Source organism: Cryptomeria japonica, chromosome 8 (assembly GCF_030272615.1).
Source record: "Cryptomeria japonica chromosome 8, Sugi_1.0, whole genome shotgun sequence".
Taxonomy (NCBI): Eukaryota; Viridiplantae; Streptophyta; class Pinopsida; order Cupressales; family Cupressaceae; genus Cryptomeria; species Cryptomeria japonica.
In genome coordinates this window covers 201663222-201681453 of record NC_081412.1, presented here as the reverse complement: position 1 = coordinate 201681453, position 18232 = coordinate 201663222, and the positions used below count along the sequence as shown (strand labels likewise).

The 18232-nt window shown below is 35.8% G+C and overlaps 1 protein-coding gene across 4 annotated transcripts in view; it reads left to right on the top strand.

The window, feature by feature from the left end:
• Nucleotides 1–4226: 4226 nt before the first annotated feature.
• LOC131048362 (P-loop NTPase domain-containing protein LPA1 homolog 2) overlaps nt 4227–18232 on the top strand; it is a 54710-nt gene continuing 40704 nt past the window's right edge. Inside the window, exons 1-4 of one of the 4 annotated variants that reach the window (XM_057982302.2) lie at nt 4344–4427; nt 14841–14939; nt 15147–15267; nt 16918–17132. In XM_057982302.2, the coding sequence (XP_057838285.2) occupies nt 16950–17132 (183 nt within the window). In that variant the 5' untranslated portion in view covers nt 4344–4427; nt 14841–14939; nt 15147–15267; nt 16918–16949. Of the gene's footprint in view, nt 4428–14840; nt 14952–15146; nt 15268–16917; nt 17133–18232 lie in introns of all 4 variants that reach the window. The other 3 variants (XM_057982298.2, XM_057982300.2, XM_057982301.2) reach the window with 3 other exon arrangements.

Sequence of the window (18232 nt, the reverse complement as noted above, 5' to 3'; positions counted from 1 at the left end):
TCCCCCTTGCTCAGGATCTGCAACACATATTGTCAAAAACCAGAATCCCCCTAGCCCCGAATAAAGACAACTTCATCTGGAAAGAAACCCAATTGGGCTCTTTCTCGGTCAAATCTGCTTACAATCAGCTCCTTAAGCACCCTGTGGACATTGAATGCTGGAAGAAAGTTTGGAACCCTCAGCTAATCCCTAAAATCAATTTCTTCTGGTGGTCCCTCATGCATGGTAAAACCCTCACACTTGATAACTTGAAGAAGAGGGGATTCCATCTCCCCAACAGATGCAATTTGTGTAAAGCTGATGAGGAATCTATTGACCACTTTTTTGTCCTCTGTCCCTTTGTTGCTCATATTTGGTCTATTACTCTTCAGAAATGCGGTCTCTGTTGGGTCTTCCGACAGAATATATTTTTTTTTTCTTTTGATTGGACCTCCCCTCCCATCATCCCCTCATCATACAACTATGGAAACAAATACCACCGCACATCTGCTGGGCCTTGTGGAAAGAAAGAAACAACAAAATTTTCAGAGACACTGAGACCCCCTTGGACACTGTGGCTCACATTTGCTTTAAGCTGATCTCTGAAAATTTAGAAGTTACAGAATGGAAAATCCCCCCTTATCCTCCCAATGAAGTTGACAAAAGGATTTTTGTTTGCTGGAAGCTCCCCCCTGGCTTTGATCGTTTCAACAACAGTACCAACAACAAGAGACGGATGACCAGATGGTCAACCCCCAGGCTACACTGGTTTAAACTGAATTTTGATGGTTCAGCTCAAAGCAATTGTCAGGTAGGAGGTGAAGTCATCTGGGACCATCTAGGGAACACGGTTGCAGCCTACGCTGGCAACCTAAGGAATAATACATTCACTCAAGCTGAAGGAATGGCCCTCCTTTGGGGTCTAAAATTGGCTAACTCCATAGGAATAAAACATCTGAAAATTGAAGGAGACTCTCAAATCATTATTGACTCTGTCAAAGGGAATGCATCAACAAGGTGGAGAGTGGAACCCATTTTGAGGGATATTAGGTGCCTCCTGGTCAAGATGGAGGACTTCACTATCCACCACATCTTTAGAGAAGGAAACAAAGCTGTCGATTCCATGGCGGCTGACGGAAGGCGGCAGAATGGCTTACGATGCTGAAGGGACCCCAATCTGCTGCCGATCACCACTAAGGAAATCTTGGAAAATGAAAAGGCCTTTACCCAGGAAGGGACCGTCCTATCCGCTCAATGATGAAGGAAACCTTTTTTTAATTTTCAAATTGGCACGAGGATCCCGCCAATTTCTATCCCAAACGACCACGTATCAAAGGCAGGTTGAGTCACCACTACCATATGTGATGGGTTTATGATGAAAGTACAGCCATCGAGAATGATTACTCCCTAATTATTACCTGGATGGAGCCAACTGGCGACGATAAAGGCGGCGTTGGGGACCTGTCAACTTACATTAGCCCGAATGAAGGCTCACACGTTCCGAGTAGATCTTCGGCTTTCGATATCTACTGGATCTTAAGGGATAATAATCACTCTGATTATTACGACCGTTTATTTCAAGTCCGACACAATTATCTTAACAATTCCACCTTAAGTTTGCTTCGGCTCTGCATTTTGGCTGTAAGTCATTCGCAATTTGTTAAAATGGAGGATTCAAGAATGGGGGGGGACAGGCTTAGACTGGAACCCAATAAAGTGGATGAGTTCAAAGCTAAATCGACGAACTGGTTTGTGTGCACTGAAGGCGGTATTGACAAATTCATGGAAAGTATGAAGGGTAATGACGAAAGACTTTCCAGACAATTCGTGACTTCCTAGGAGGATAGAAGGGTGACCATGGGGGGAATCTCTTTCGAAATCAATGAAGAGGTTATAGCTCAGGCAACGGGCCTTTCAATGGAGGGTAGAAAATGGAAAAAGCAGAGCCGCATTGTGGATTCTACTAGCCTTAACCAGTTCTTCCACCAAGGCGATAACCCTATCAAGAGGGCGGGAGGATTCAACAGGGAGGAGCTCCCTCACCCATGGGACGAGGTCTACTATATCATGATGAAGTATTTTACGTTGGAGGGCAAGTATGACATTTTCTACTACTACCATCTCCTGTTCGTGAACCATTTGAGGAATAAAGACCTCATTTCCATTCAGTTCTTTTAACTACATTCGATGGATGCTAATATTAAAGATATAGCCGAAGCTAAGAAAAAAGGGAAAGACTTTCCCATCCTGCATCAGGGCCTTATTCTCTGCCTGTATAAATTTCACCTCGCCCTCTGCCCGCCCCGCTCCATTTCTGTGTAGAATGTCGGCCCCTCGACCCACCCTCCGATCATTAATGATTCAAGCCCTCGATGCCCGAAATTTGGCTCCTCCAGTAAGAAAACCAAGAATCACTCCTTGGAGGAGGTCAGAACCCCCAAAAGAGTCAAAATCCAAGAGATTGACTTTGATTTGGAGATTCCTAAAGAAGCCAACACCCCCCGTCGCTCTCGTAGACTGGCCTCTAAACCCTCAGATAAATCCTTGAGAGACCCCTCCTCCTCGTACGACACAGGCAACTCCATTCCGACTGTTAAAATGCCCCTGGCCCAACACAATCCGACCCCTCATTCTGTGAGCTCCATCGGGATTTTTGAAAGCCCTGTTTCCTCCAAGAGTCAAGAGCCAGCCAATTTCCCCTCCCCGATCTTCAGGATTGAAAAAATGTTGGTCGTTGAAGAGGCCAGCAGCGTGAAGGAAAAGGATTCCAACCTGGCAGAGCTTGAGAAAAAGATAGAGGCCCTCTCTGACAATGTGCAGGTGATCACCGACAGACTGGAGGTGACGGAGTCCAAGATGCACGATGTGTCCAAGTTTGCTCTGAATGTTATGAGATGCTCAACTACCACGCTATGCCTATTGCAGGAAAGCACAGCCAAAGGGAAAGGCAAGGAGGACGACGACTACAAAGGCCTGTTCAAGTTCCTCACTAAGGAATGGGCTAGAAAGCTGCTCCCTAAGAAGAGCCAAGGGAAAAAGAAATAACTTTCTACATGTGGAGGAGTTTTTTGTCTATGCTGTGTAGTCATTGGATGGATAAGCCTAGTTTAGGCTTTTGTTTATATTTTGTTGTTTATGGCCCTGCGTGGCATATGAATTATACTCTAGCTAGTAGTATTTTATCGCTGATAAACTCTCGTAGTATGGTTTTTATTTTTGATAGAGGTAAAAGGTTGCTACTTTGTTGATTATATGCGGGCAATGGTCCTATCATTGTTCTCATAATTGTACCTATGGGTCAGCCCCCTCATTTTTTGCTGCTTTTATTATCAAAAACAAACTTGTTTTAAAATAAAATAATAATCAAATTTAGCTAACAACATAGGTACATAGATAGTCATAATCAACAAACAAATAAAATAAATGTTTAAATAGATAAGGTTGGACCAAAGTATAAGAATATACATGTGTAAATAAATAAATAAATAAACTAAAAAAATGCATCTAACTTTATACAATATCATATTATTTATCATTATATAATTATATTAAAACATTATCTGAAAATAAACATAAAACTATATAATAAATAACATAAATATACAAAACTAGCTGAGGGGCTTGGCTAGATTGGCAAGAGCTTCCTGTGGTAAAGCACAATGCCACGAGGTCTAGTTTCCCCCAACCCATGTGGTACCGGAGGACATGTTACTCTAGCGTCACTATTCCCATTAAAAAGTTTACCCAACAAACTGTAGTTTATCGTGTCCCTAGTCGTACTAAAAGTTTACCTGACAAACTACAACTTATTGTGCCAACATCACTCACTTCAGCGCATTGCAATTTACAGAGAATACTGGATTCATGCAATCTAGAAAACCATAAATTATAAATTTCGTCATTTTTAATGAAGAACTTTTTACACTTGACAAAGCCCAAATTTTATTGATTTTAAATTATTTTTTGAATTTTAATTTGTTTCTAAATTTACTTCTTATTTAATTTATCCTTGGGCACCCACCAAGAACTACTTTTTTCAACTCTAGCATGTGAAACGAAGTGACATGACCCTTCAAAATCCTAAGAAACATAACGGTAAAATATATTCCTGAATTTGAAAATTGATTAAATAAACGATATTAACATGGCCGTTTGCATGGAGAGGTGTCATTAGGAGAAGCTGCATCCTCCACCTGTCCATGGTCTCTCTCGAGCTGAGGTAAACCGTCAATTGACATATAAACCGCTGTATTTTCTTTACACGGATGCTCTGTTTACCTTGAATCTAATCCAACCATGGCACCAACAAAATGCCCTCTGGACCTGTAAATGCTCAAATCTCTGCTCTGCGCTTCCTTCTGAGTACAACATCTTTCAACTGCTCCGGCCTACACAATTACTGGATTTGGGTTCCTCAAAGGCCTGTGCAAAACTGCTTCCCCACTCCGGTATTTTCTGATTCATGACTCTAATTTTTCTGAAAATGTCTTCATTTTGGAATGTTTATATGATTATATCAAGTGACAGTAGTGTAGGCAAGAATGATAGTAATAATAACTGCCCGTTGCTTAACGGCAAAGCGCGCAGCTGCAATGGCTTTCTGTGTTACAGGCCGTGTACAACAACCACACAGGATTCCGAATGCCTTGTAGCTGCAGAACATGCTTACTAAACCATTAGATGTTTCTATACCTCTAACTTTCTTAACTTTCTTCCTGCCTTGTGTTTAAATAACACACATTAAGCTTTGCTTTATTGAGGTGGTTCATCTCAAATCACACTAATACATGGTGGATCTATTAGTCCGATTTTATATGACCCACCTAAACCTTAAGGGTGGATCTATTAGTGTGATTTTATATGCACCTAAACAAGTCAAAATTTAGGTTGCCCTATTAATGGATCTAATACATGGTGGATCTATTAGTCTGATTTTATATGAGCCACCTAACATTAAGGGTGGATCTATTAGTGTGATTTTATATGCACCTAAACAAGTCAAAATTTAGGTTGCCTTGTTTAAGGCTTCGATGACGTTAGTGTGATTTTATATGAACTTAACAAGTCAAAATTTAGGTTGTGTTGTTTAATGCTACTTTAACTATACTTGTTTGTTACTTTTTGTTTTTAGTTTTCATTTTAGACTAATGTAATATGAGCCACCTAAACAAGCCAAAACTTAGGGTGTGTTGTTTAAGGCTTTGATGAAGTCTACTAATTTAACTATACTAGTTTGTTTTTTGTTTTTACTTTAGGCTCATGTAATATGAGCCACCTAAACAAGCCAAAACTTAGGGTGTGTTGTTTAAGGCTTTGATGACATCTACTACTTTAATTATAGTCGATACCTTTTGTTACTTTTTGTTTTTCGTTTTTACTTTGGACTCATGTAATACCACCTAGCTGTTAATGGAATGTTGTACTAATCTTCTTCCTATGTTTTTTTTTTCTTTTTTTTCTTCAGTATTATAATTTAATAATCATAAGATAAAATGGGACCCACGTAGTATACAATTTATATGATTAGGTTTAATCTCATATTAGTAACAATAATGAAATACAACTAGTAACTTAGAACCCATTGCATATTCTAGCTACTTCTTAGAAGTTCTTGTATCCTACATACATAAGGAAACATAGTAATTGCTAGCCTAATGGGTCAAATTTCATAAGAATTAAAAATTGACTAGTAAAAATATTTATGGATCATATCTTTATTATTGTAATGCCCTTCAACTTAAACTAGCTTATTAGTGCATGACACTCCTACTAACAATATATATGGAAGCCTCAAAGTACTGTGCAATACATTGGAACTTAAACTATTTGATTTATCTAATGAGAAATAAAGACTAGAAATGATCCAACATGAGCAGGGCTCTTATGCGTTTTTTAGTGAGTTAATAGTATCAACTTAGTGAAGTTGACACCCTTGCTTCTAAACTTAGGGTCGTAGAACCAGAAGCTTATAATGACATCTAAGGCTTAAAAGGGTTGTATATTCTTGTCTTTTTTTTTTTTCAAAACTTTTGTGGTTCAATTAATGAATAGGATTCCTTAACTTTATCTGTATCATCTTAACAAAAATCCATAGTTGAGAGAACAAATACTAACAACTAACACCATCATACCGTTAAGAAGTTTGACTCTTGATAATGAAATTCATCTCTTAATTATATGATCATGTGTAGAAGTGACCATATCATCCTAACACAAAACCATTGTTGAGAGAACAAATACTAACATACCACTAAGGAACTAGACTCTTGCTAATAAAGTCATCTCTTAATTATATGGTCAAATTAAGAAGTGGTCCCAAGATCAAGATCAAGGAAAACTGTAATATAGTCATGAAATAACTAATAGAATTACACAAAGCTAATACTACCCTTCAAATCTTATAGGATATGTTAGTTGTTATATCAACATCAATCGATGGCTCTCAAGCCTATCTAACTAATGAAGTCATCCCCATTATGTTTGTTTACAATATGCTTTAAAAAGGAATCACTTTAATTGATCTCCCCATGAAACAATATCCACTTCACCATGAAGTGTGCCCTAATGAACAAAAGTGTGATGTAGGTTTCAAAAGAGTTGTCTTATATGTTACATCAAAGGGGCTCGAGGTGCATCCCGGGGACCAAGGCACATCTCTAGTACTTGGGACATGGTTGGAAATGTCCTTGCACATAGGAGACATTCCTCCATAGTCTCCAGGCATATCTGAAAGTCTCTTACGATTAAAAAAAACTAACTTTCATCATGTTAACATGACAAATGGTTGATGCAAGGAAGAAACAAACGTTGCATGGGGGAAGAAAATGATACTAAGGGGGAATACATGATAGGAGTATAACAAATGTAGGGTATAAAGTATAAAATTAGTAGTAACATTTGTGGATTAGCCAAAGATCTAGCAAAGAATCTAGTGTAGTTGCTATTTGCCAAAAAATTGTGAGGCAGTTCCACTTCTAGCCTTCCTGTCTATGCATGCTCATCGATTGGTTCTCCCTTTTGAGTTGTGACTCTTTCAAATTTTATCTTTTTTTCAAGGTAGATAAGAAGAAAGAGTCTGGAGAGTATTTGCAACATTAAGGTTGGTCTAATAATCTAATCTCTATCATATAAATTTTAATCTACCTATAGTTTTAAAAATTATGACACAACAGATATTGGTCACGTAAAGTTTTAACCTATTTTGGTAGCTTTGTTAATTAGTTTAAAGGGTTGATGTTTGGCTTCTTTGCAAAACTTGAAAACTATAGTGAAGAATAGGAATATCAAATAAGATAATGGATTAATCACAATAAGGAATTTTCGGTTTTCACTAGTCATGAAGAAAGCAATTTCAGAAATGGGCCTATTTATTGCTTAGACACCACTCCTTGCATGTAGACAACACCATTGAATACATTCTATAGCAAACCCTACAAATTTGTTATGATCATGAATGTCATCAGTAAAACAAGTCTTCCAAACATTTACATATAATTTTATATTTTATAACCATTACAAACCTACATGCATACAAACTGTTTTGAAAAAAATGGCACAACTTTAGCAAAGATCAAATTTAATAATTTTTTTTTTTTCATGTAGAATGTTGGGTGGAGGAATTTAAAGCCTATATTCATTGTGGAAGTGGTGTGATCATGTTCTAGGGCCAAAGGGTTTAGGTGGAACAACCACAATCACATGTAAGTTGTGTCAAATGTCATGCAAAGGTACTTACACGAGGGTGAGGGCTTATGCCTTCACTAAAAAAGATATTTGGTAAAGGTGTTGATCCTTGTCCAAATGCGTTAGAACAATATGATGTTGTGAGGGATCAAGAGAGGGCAGATGGGAAGGTTGCTTATTTGAGCTCTCATGCTTCAACAATAGGGGCAACACTTGCAAGTCAAAATCAAAATAGAGAATAAGAGGCATATGTATCTTCTAGAGATGTAGCAGCAAAAGATTCTTGCAAGAGACCACATATTGGAAGCTCAAATCCCATTGGAATGTTATTTGATGTGTAATGTCAAAAAGTGGTTGATGCAATGATTGCATGATTCTTTTATGAAAATGGAATGCCATTTAATGTTGCTTGCTTACCTTTCTACAAAGAGATGGTCCAAGCTATCAGTAATGCACTAGCAGGGTATAAACCACTTGGGTATGGAAAGTTTGAGACTATAATTGATAAAGAAAAAAATCAATTAGAGGAACAAACTGCAATAATGAAAAGATTGTGGGTTACAAAAGGATGCAATATTGTGATGGATGGGTGGACATATGCTAGAAATCATCTAATGCTTAATATCATGGCAACATGCAATAAAGGGCCTTCTTTTTCAAGGCAATAGATTGTTCAGGGCAAGGAAAAAGGCAAAGTTTCTTCATAACCAACTATGTGATGACATTGAGGATGTGGTGGCATCACTTGTAGTCCAAATTGTTACTAATGTTTCCTTTGTTTGCAAAGCAAAAAGCATGCTTGCACAAAAAATTTATGAGCATATATTTTGGACACTGTGTTGTGTGCATTCATTGAATAATACACTCAAAGATATTGGCAAGTTCCAATAGATTTTGTATCTCATAGAAAAAGGGGAAAAAATATAGATTTTCATATTTATTCATCATCACACACAAACCATTTATCGAAAATTTGCCAAAGTGGAACTTCTCAAACCTGCTAATACATAGTTTGCTTCTTACTTTATTCTTCTTGTCATCTTTGTGAAGTCAAAGGATCTTTGTGCTCCATGGTTGTTAGTGATGCATGGGCAACTTGGAGATAATCTACATCAGTTACTATAGTTTAGGTGAGAGGTATGATCTTTGATGACCATTTTTGGGCTAATGTTTATTAATCCTACACATGAGGTGATCAAATTTGAAGATTTAGACAAGGCATGTTTGGAAGATGTTTATGAAGCAATAGACTCCATGTGTGAAAGAGTCAAGAAGATAACAAATGCAAAATATTTTTTAATTATATCCTTTGATAGAGGAAAAATTACATGGAAGATGGAACACACCTAATACACCTCTTCATTATGTTTCCTATGCATGGTATGACGTACAAGTGACCAACAAGATGGCTCCATATGAGGATAGAGAGGTGATGAAGGGATTTTTGGCCAAAATAGAAAAAAATTATGGTTGAGGTGAGGATGCCTAATTTTGAGGAGTCAATGGAATAAGTTTTCATGTCCCAACATGGTAATTTTTCTTACATGGAAGCTTTATATGTTATGAAAGCAAAGAAAGACCAATAGAGTGGTTGTGGAATTATGGAGGTGGACCCCTTGAATTGCAATCATTTGCAATAAGATTGTTCTCACAAGTAGCCAACTCTTCATCTTGCGAGAGAAATTGGAGTATATTTGGTTTTATTCATTCATTAAAGAGGAACCAATTAGGGTCAAAGGAAGTAGAGAACTTGACGTACATTCATAGATCCTTTCATCTTCTCTCTTATGTAGATCTCCTATCTATACGATGAGGGTCCTTCAACAAAATGGGACCGAATTTCACTAGATGGAGAAGTTGCAGCCATTGTGGATGAAGTGGTTGAAACAAATGGCCTTATTTATTTACCCCTAATTATTCTACCAACAAAGGAACTTGAGTTTGAAAGTGATGAATATTTGGTGAGCATCATAGTTGAGGACCCTGATATGGATGTTCATGGTGTACATGTACATGTAGGCAATATATTTCTGCATTTCTTTTTTGCATATCAACTTATCAAGCTATCAAGATTTTTGAATTTCAATATGTAATCTTATCTAATATCAAATATGAAACATTTAGTGGATGTGAACTAGAAACTCTTTGAATCCTTGACACAACGACATTTGTTATTTATGCACTTACACTTTAAAGTTAATGTTAAACTTTACCACTGTTCTTGTTTTCAAAGTTCAATGTCATGATATTTTTTTAGATTTTCTATAAATTATTAAATTATATTAAAAAAACGGTGTCTCCAAGTACCTCCATCTCCTATTTTGAAAAACTAGCCATATTGGTAACGATACCGGTCTCCCATACCAATACTAGCACTCATCTCTTGGCAACCTTGGTTATATTATATGTTGTTTTTTAATCTCATGTGTAGCCTCAACATGCAATGTGATATGATCTAGATGGTCATAATTATTCTCAACTTGTAACATTTTTTTTAACTATAAGATCTTAAATTTTATGTTTGAACAAAGTGCATCTATTTATAGATTGTCCATGTGTTGCAATGAAGGTGGTAGGTTGATGATGCAATTATGATGATTCATGATATCGTTGTGCCACCCTCAATGTTCTTATGATAATTTACATGATTTAAAATTAATTTGGGCTAGTCTTTAAAATAGATCATCTCAACATGCAATTTAAAATGAGTTGCACTTTAGTTCACTCAAAATGAATAGTAAGGAAGAAAAACATGCATTAAACATGATTTAACGGAATAGTTTTATAAATTGAGTTATTTTTCTAATAAAAAGATCACTAGAAAACTTTCTATATTTTCTAAGATCTCTTTTGAATAATTGAAAAATTGAAATGTTTTTGGATATAATTAAGTATTAGTTTTAGCATAATTTTAAATGAATTTGGGTTAATCCTAAAATAGATTGACTCATAGTGATTAGTAATGGAGGGAAAAATGAATTCAAATTAATCCTAAAATAGATTGGCAAATAGTGTCTAGCTATGGAGGGAAACATGCATTATACATGACTAATCAAATGGCTTTATAAACTAGGTTTTTTTTTCAAAGGGAGCTCTTTTAATTTTTTAAAATCTATTGTAAGTGAATGATAATTAGTATACCTATATTTAGGCCTGTTAATGGGCCTAGATGGGTTGACCTGTGTATATGGTCTTCTGAGATACAAAAGGTGATGAAGTGGATTCTTCTGTGTGAGGGATGGATTAAGGCAAATTTTGACGGAGCCTCGAAAGACAATTTGGGTAACTCAGGGACATGAGTGGATTTTGGAGATTGGAAAGGCAATATTTTAGAAATGGTTGCTCAAAAGTTGGATAGGGGAACAAATAATGAGGCAGAGGTACATGTTGCTTTCTTGGTGATTGAATGGGGTCTTAAACTCGACTTTTCTAAATTTCATCTAGAAGGTGACTCGTTGATTATAATAAATGTGATAATTAAAGGGGAAAAACCAACTTGGAAGCTAGATAATTATATTAAAAATATCAAAAAATATTTAAATCTTTTTAATGACTTCAAAGTTTCTCATTTACACAGATCGAGGAATGAGGTGGCAGATGTGCTATTGAAATGGGGCACGTCTTTTGAGGAGGAAAAGGCCACTCATTGTGAAGATTTTCAAAATCTTACTATTGAGAATGATGAAGTGGCAAGTGTTTAATGTGGCTGTACCTCCATGATAATGGCAAGTACGAAAGTGGAAGTTGGCAGACATGCTCACTGGCTTGGATTGAGGTGGAGTAAATGCTGGAGCTGTAGGGATGGAATGTTTTGAATTGGTAAAGACAAATCCTTTATGAAGCCATATTAATGCGCAATGTTTTCGATGATGTGGGTTGGCGGATGGACTTTGAGTAGGCGACGAAGTTTTGAAAGCCTCATCTTTTTCACAACGATATTTTTGTGCGGTATATATTGAACTAGTTTTTCTGCATTTTGACATAGTGTTTCTACAGAGTCGGTAGAGGAAGCAGAGAGGGTTTGGACGAGAAGGTGGCGATATTGTAGAAGGATTTGAAATGGAGGCCAACTTCACATATAAAACACATAAGCGCTTGGTTCCATTTATTGAGAAAGTCTCTGTTAGAAGGCTGAAAGGCCTCTTTTGGTATAACAATAAGAGGCTCATTGATGCTATGAAGTTGCTTTTGGGGGAGGAAGTGAAACCATATTAGTCACAAATATCAGACGATTATGGATATCTATTCGCTAATGGTGGCATGGGGCTTGGAATTTGAAGCCTCTGTTGATGTGGTGAAAAGGGTGATGAAGGCTTTGGTTGCAGTGGAGTATTTGGGAGGGATGGATTCCATTTTTGAGTGGGCAGTACCTAGAGATGGATTCGAGGTGACTAAAAAGATAATTGATGGTGAGTTCGATGGGAAAGTACCATTTGTAAGGTGGCAGGAAGGGGACTTGAAGGAGAGATTTCAAGCTCTGGTGTGGCGAGGATGGGAACTTTAAAGATCTTCGTGGAGCTGATACGAGTGGAAGCAGCCCTGCGAGAAGCTATGGAGGTGGTTAGGAGGGAGGTGGGGCCTCAATTGCGGCCAAGAAAGCGGAAGAACATGGCCAAGCCAGGTTATGCAGAGGAACCACTTGAATTACGACATGCCTCTTTTTAAGTTTGTTCTGTTATGACTTTTGTTTAGCTAGTCAAAGTGTTTAACTTTTTTATTGTTATTGTAATGCTATCAGATTGGGTTTTGGAGTCTCCGTTTGAGCATAGATGTGCTCTTTTTTGTAGTGTTTGGGTATTTGGGGGTGTTTTCTTGAGATACAGACTGGATGTATGGGTAGCTGCTAGTTTTTGATAATGTTTTGAGATACCTTGTAAGATGTTTATTTCTATTAATAAAATCATATCATTACCGACCCAAAAAAACTAGTATACCTATATTAAAAAAATATTTTACATATATGCCAAGAGATTTTATAATAGAAGAGAATCATCTGTAAAATAAATGTTCTTCTAAAATACTAAACACCAAGAATACAAATCCATTAAAGTCCTACATGCAAAAAGCTGTGAATCTCGCTGGAGACGAGTGGCGAGGGTTCTATTTTATTTGGAGTAATAAAATAACACCTCCACAAACACTGAAACATGGCATAATTCATGCATTTACTTGTCATTTGCATGTCAAATTGTTTCGAAAATGGATTTTTGTTCATGGACATTTTGATGTCATTGTAGATGCTTCTCGGCATTAAAATTTTCAAAAATGGATTTTGTTTACGGATATTTTGATGTCATTGTAGATACCTCTCGACATAGTAAGTTGAGAAAGCTTTTGGATAGAACTCTATGTTAGCTTTAGCATCACTATTTTGAATTACACAATTGTGATCCAAAAGATCGATCTTAAAATCTAAGAAAATTATATTTCAAAGAGTAGTCTCCTTCATAAGTCAAGGCCCAAACTTTAATTTTAAAAAATATTAGTAATTTTTAAAGAAATAATTATCCTTATCATTAGGTGAGTATTAGGCACAACAAACTCCTTTTAAAAAATTTGAAATGAAAATGGTAAATGTGCCATTTTCAGTCTGAAAATGTTTCGTCACAATAAAAGACCTGTCGCTTAGGAGGAGGAATTTGACTTAAAATAAATCCTTTAAAATAAAGTCTTGTAAAGGTCCAAAAACTAGACAAAACCATTTTGACTGTTTAGGTGGACTTTTTCAAATTGGAGCAAAACCACCTGCTATGCCATTTGTTCGTGCGTAAGATTTTCACTAAATATTTTTTAATTTTATGTTGATTAGGACAAACTAACGTGCGAGGTCGTATTTATTGCCCGGTCAATACGCGCAAAATCGTCCTTAATTAGGTGATATGCGTAACTCCGAAGGCAAAATATTGAATAAACAAATTATGTTTGACATTAAATAATGTTTGACGCTCGTTTGAACTGCCTGACGATACCGTGCACGTTAAGATCTGAAACCATTTTTGACGTTCAAAATCAGATGAGCGCGTCGCCAAATCGCAAGACGCGTCAAAAATTGAAGTTATTAACTTGGAATGCGTGTGAGAGCTGTAAGATTTTGGAAGAAATGAAATGATATGCAGAGATTCCCGTCTAGGTTTGCTCACCATTGGCCGTCCTTGAATCTCACATCAATCAAGAAAGTTTCTGTCAATCAGGTTTTCCGTCCTTCAACGTGCTTTCTGTCAGCGGCAATGTCGATCATTTTTTCATAATTTAAAATTATTTCTTTGCGCCTATTGAGAAGTTATAAGAATAGTCTATTATGCTAATTTGCTAGTAAAGCAACCCGTTAACCAGGGTTAAAATAAGGATTACTTAATTCAGTTAGCTGCGTTGAAGAGGAGGCGCCACGAAGGCCGTGCGAGGTGTTGAACTGTACAGCAGAGGAAATGAGGGATAAGTTTAGCTCGAAGCTTTAAATATGATAGTCATTTATGCAGGTTCATTATTTTTCTATGAAAAAACTTTTAAACGACACAAATTTAAGCTGAGATGGCCTTGGATCGTACGCGGATGAAGTTTGTGCTCCATTTTTAGCCGTTTTGCGGTTTTTCTGAGCAAGATTCGAGGCAAGTTAGTGTCTATGCTTTTGCAGTAGTTTTATATTCAGAAAACAGTATTCCACGATAAATTTGCGCTTATTGGAGTCGCATTTTTTTCACGGGTTTCTTGAATTCACGTTTTGCACTGTTTTTGAAATCTAGATTTTTTTTTTATCTTAAAATTTTGTGTACGAATTTTACCTTAAGATTTGTAGAAAACATACGAAGTTGGAAAAGCTAATGAGTATTTTTGAAGATTCTTCTATTTTCTGTTTGTTCTGATCACTATCTTTTCTTTTAAGTATTTCCTTTAATAAGTTTATTTTTCCTTGTAGATGTTAAGAATTTTGCTTTCATCAACATTTTTTGCTCGGACCTGTTTAAATGTGTTATATTTGTAGTTTCCATGTCTGTTTCAGGCAACATGTTGAGTTTTGCTTGTGGTTTGTAATTGCGTATTAATTTGTTACATTTAGTAGCAAATGTGAGTGAATGCTTTTTAATTCAGTTTATAATTTTCTAGAGTGCTTTTCGGCGTGTGTTTTATCGGACATAAAACTTAGGTTTTCGTGGTGTATTTTAATCTAATCTTATTGATAGCTTGGACGATCTTGTGCTGATAGGGGCTACGGCCAAAGCTACGATCATGTGCCAGGATAACAGCAGTTGGCATATATTCTGCACACTTTCACATCAGAGGTTAGTTTTAAGGTATATCTTAAATGCATTCTGTTCGAAAAATATTTAATTTTTATATTTGGAGCTTATTCAGTAAAGCATTTTCTGTGATTACTCAGATGCTTTTTCTAGTCTTGTTATGTGTGCCCTCCTTTTTGCTTGAAAGTTAGGTTTTCTTCTTTCTTATTTCCATTTTAATCACTATCTTGAGTAATTTGTTTTATTTAGTTGTAGATTATCGTGTACCTTGAATCAATAGGGAACACTATTGGTTTGGATGTGGTTTCTTTGAGATCTAGATTGTCAGAGTTTCATTGAAGCATTCTACAAAATGGTTGCTATTGAGTAGGTGAATTCCTCTCATCTTTAAAAATAAGTTTAGCATTTCATCGTCTGTATATTTTTTTTTTTAATATTTAAAACATGCTGGCAAGTAGTTACAAGTTTTTGTGTATTTGATATTCTTAGTTTATTTCTAGTCTTCAAATGCGTGGGGTTTTCAATATCCTTGTGTTTTGGATTATTTTATTGGGTTCGATATTTACATTGGCTTGTGTCCAATTTGCAAGGTGTCTGCTTAACAAGCTGCAGCTAGGTTGGGAACTGTAGAACCGATTTTGTGTGTTCGTTTGCATTTATTCGCTTGAGTGTTCTTGGATCGATCATCATATGTGCAGTAGACATTTATACCAATAAAACCACAAAAAAATTAAGAATACATTTTTTTAAGATCCAGTATTTGCATAATTAAAAATTAACTTTGTAGCCAGAACGCAATGTTTGGGCCCAGTATTAATGATTTCCTATCCCATGCTTGTGCCTACCCATGAATACTATCTATAAGACATGCATGACTCAGCTAAATGTCCTTGATACTATGGTAGAAACTAATTGCACTGGGGTACTGGCCGCACTACCCCTTTTAATTGTTAAGTGAACCAAAAGGCATTGTTTCCTATTTCACTGGTTTGTAATAGGAAGTGCTTAAGATAATGATTTGAGTTCTTAACATCCTTTTCTTGTTAATTTGTGTTTATTATATTGTAGACATTAGAAGACAAAGCACTGTAATTATTGATCAGAAATATGATCAAGTCCGCATTGCAGTTTTTCAGTATGACTGCTTTTTTCTTATATTTCTTATATTTTCATTTTATTGGCTTATTGATAACTAGCAACTCTTATATACTGCAAGTGTAATTACCATAATCATTAATAAAATGTACGAGGAAGTCTGAATTGAAGTTTTCTTGTATGAATTTGCATTTTTCCTAGAACATGCTATCTCATTACCCGTTGACTGACTGAAAATGAAAGCTAGTGATTTTTATTAGCTGCAAGAGTAAGTACTATAATCATTTATCAGAAATATGAGCAAGTCTGCCATATAGATTTTTTGTATGAATTTTCATTTTTCCCAGAGCATGCTATTTCATTATCTATGGACTATTTGATACTGAAAACCACAAGAATAGGAATATAAAAAGATGTTTGGGTACTTACAGTAATAGTTGGAAAATACTCTTGTTTGCCAGACTACCGTTTTTTAGGATGCAAGATAATTCAACATCAACCTTCTTTCTTTCTAGTTGGATAGCTGCAAAATTGTTGTGATCAATAACAATTTTGCTTGTCTTGCAATGACATAACAGTTTATAAGCTGACCAAAAAATTTGCTTATCTTGATAGGAATATAAAAAAATGTTTGGGTATTTATAATAATAGAAGGAAAATACTCTTGTTTGCCAGACTCCTGTTTATGTGGATGTAAGATGATCCAACATCAACAACCGTTCTTTCCTGTTGGGTAGCTACAAAATTGTTTGTGATCAATAACAAGTTTGCTCGTCTTCCAATGACATAATTGTTTATAAGCTGACCAAAATCATAGCTATTTGATTTCTTTTCTTTTCATTTTAGATTCCAGGCATGCTTCTCAAAGCATTTATTCTGATCCAGATCCTTGATTTCTTCTCTCAAATTTGTTTTTCATTTTCAGCTTGTAGAAGGTTTCCATGTTTTAAGGACATAATGGCAGAGGCACATAAACTTTTCTACATCATTGTAGTTGATGATTATTCGCCAGACAGAGGGGAAGGAGAAAAATCACATTATTCGATTCTACAAAGGGAAAATCGATCGTTTCGTTATACACGTCCAGTTTTGCAAAGCACATTGCAGTTGATGGGTTGTAAACAACGACATGCATTCAAGGTAATCTGTTTTACCTTGATTCTCTTGTATTGTTGGAGATTTTGCTAGTGTTACATGTCATCAAGAATTGAATATATATACTCTTTTTCTCAGAGTTTTCAGAGATTAGAGAGGAACTTATTAATTATTAATTTATTTGCATTGCATGCTTGACTTGAAAATTGAAAAATGTGTCAGAGTGAGAGAAGAATGAAATGAAGTGGCTTTCAAGTGTTTTCAAGTTAATTGAAGCTTTACAAAATCTCATTGTCTTTGAATTTGGACTGCAGACCTATATTTTGGAGATAAAACCAGTAAATATTCTCATATGTTAGAAGTAATGAAAAATATATTAAAATGTAAATATCTAAACTTAAAAATAATTAGATTGCTATTTACTTGGAGGAGAATGCATTTATGTCTTTGGAAGCCATTCCCCTCATTCCTTGTTAATATATAACATTAACTTGTGCTGAGGCAGGACGCAGCTTAAAATGGATGCTACATTGCTATGTGTTAAAGTTTTGCACACTATCCCCATGAATAAGCTTTTAGATCAGAAAATTTTGGTTCTATATCACCCATAGAATTGACGTTAGGGAATGCACTACATATTCAAATTGGATAATCACTTTATCTGGAAATTATAATGTAATTTTATATGAACTCAAGAGCAGATTTGGTTGAAATAATGCACATATGGCAAGCAACATGCAGTATAGGCATTCTAATATGCCAAGCAATTAAAAGCATTAAACATCAGTGGATCCTAATTAATAATTATAATGCAAAATGTTTCTCTCTCTCTAGTTATGCTGCTTTCTAAGATTGAAGGGTACCCCCATGATCTCTTCGTTAGGTTAACCGATGAGGGCGATCCTGTCAAAACTGCAAAACAATATAAAAAGTTGATCTGTATGATACTATTTAATAAAATAAACATAAATAAATGCACCATAATTCATAATTACATTGTTATACAATTCAATATGAATCAACATCAATAATCTCGAAGAAGCTCTCATTTTATTACACGTTATAGATGATATGCTTAAGCAACAGGTACAACTATGGAGGTCATGAGCCATTGGTACAACAATGGAGGTCACGAGCCATAAGTA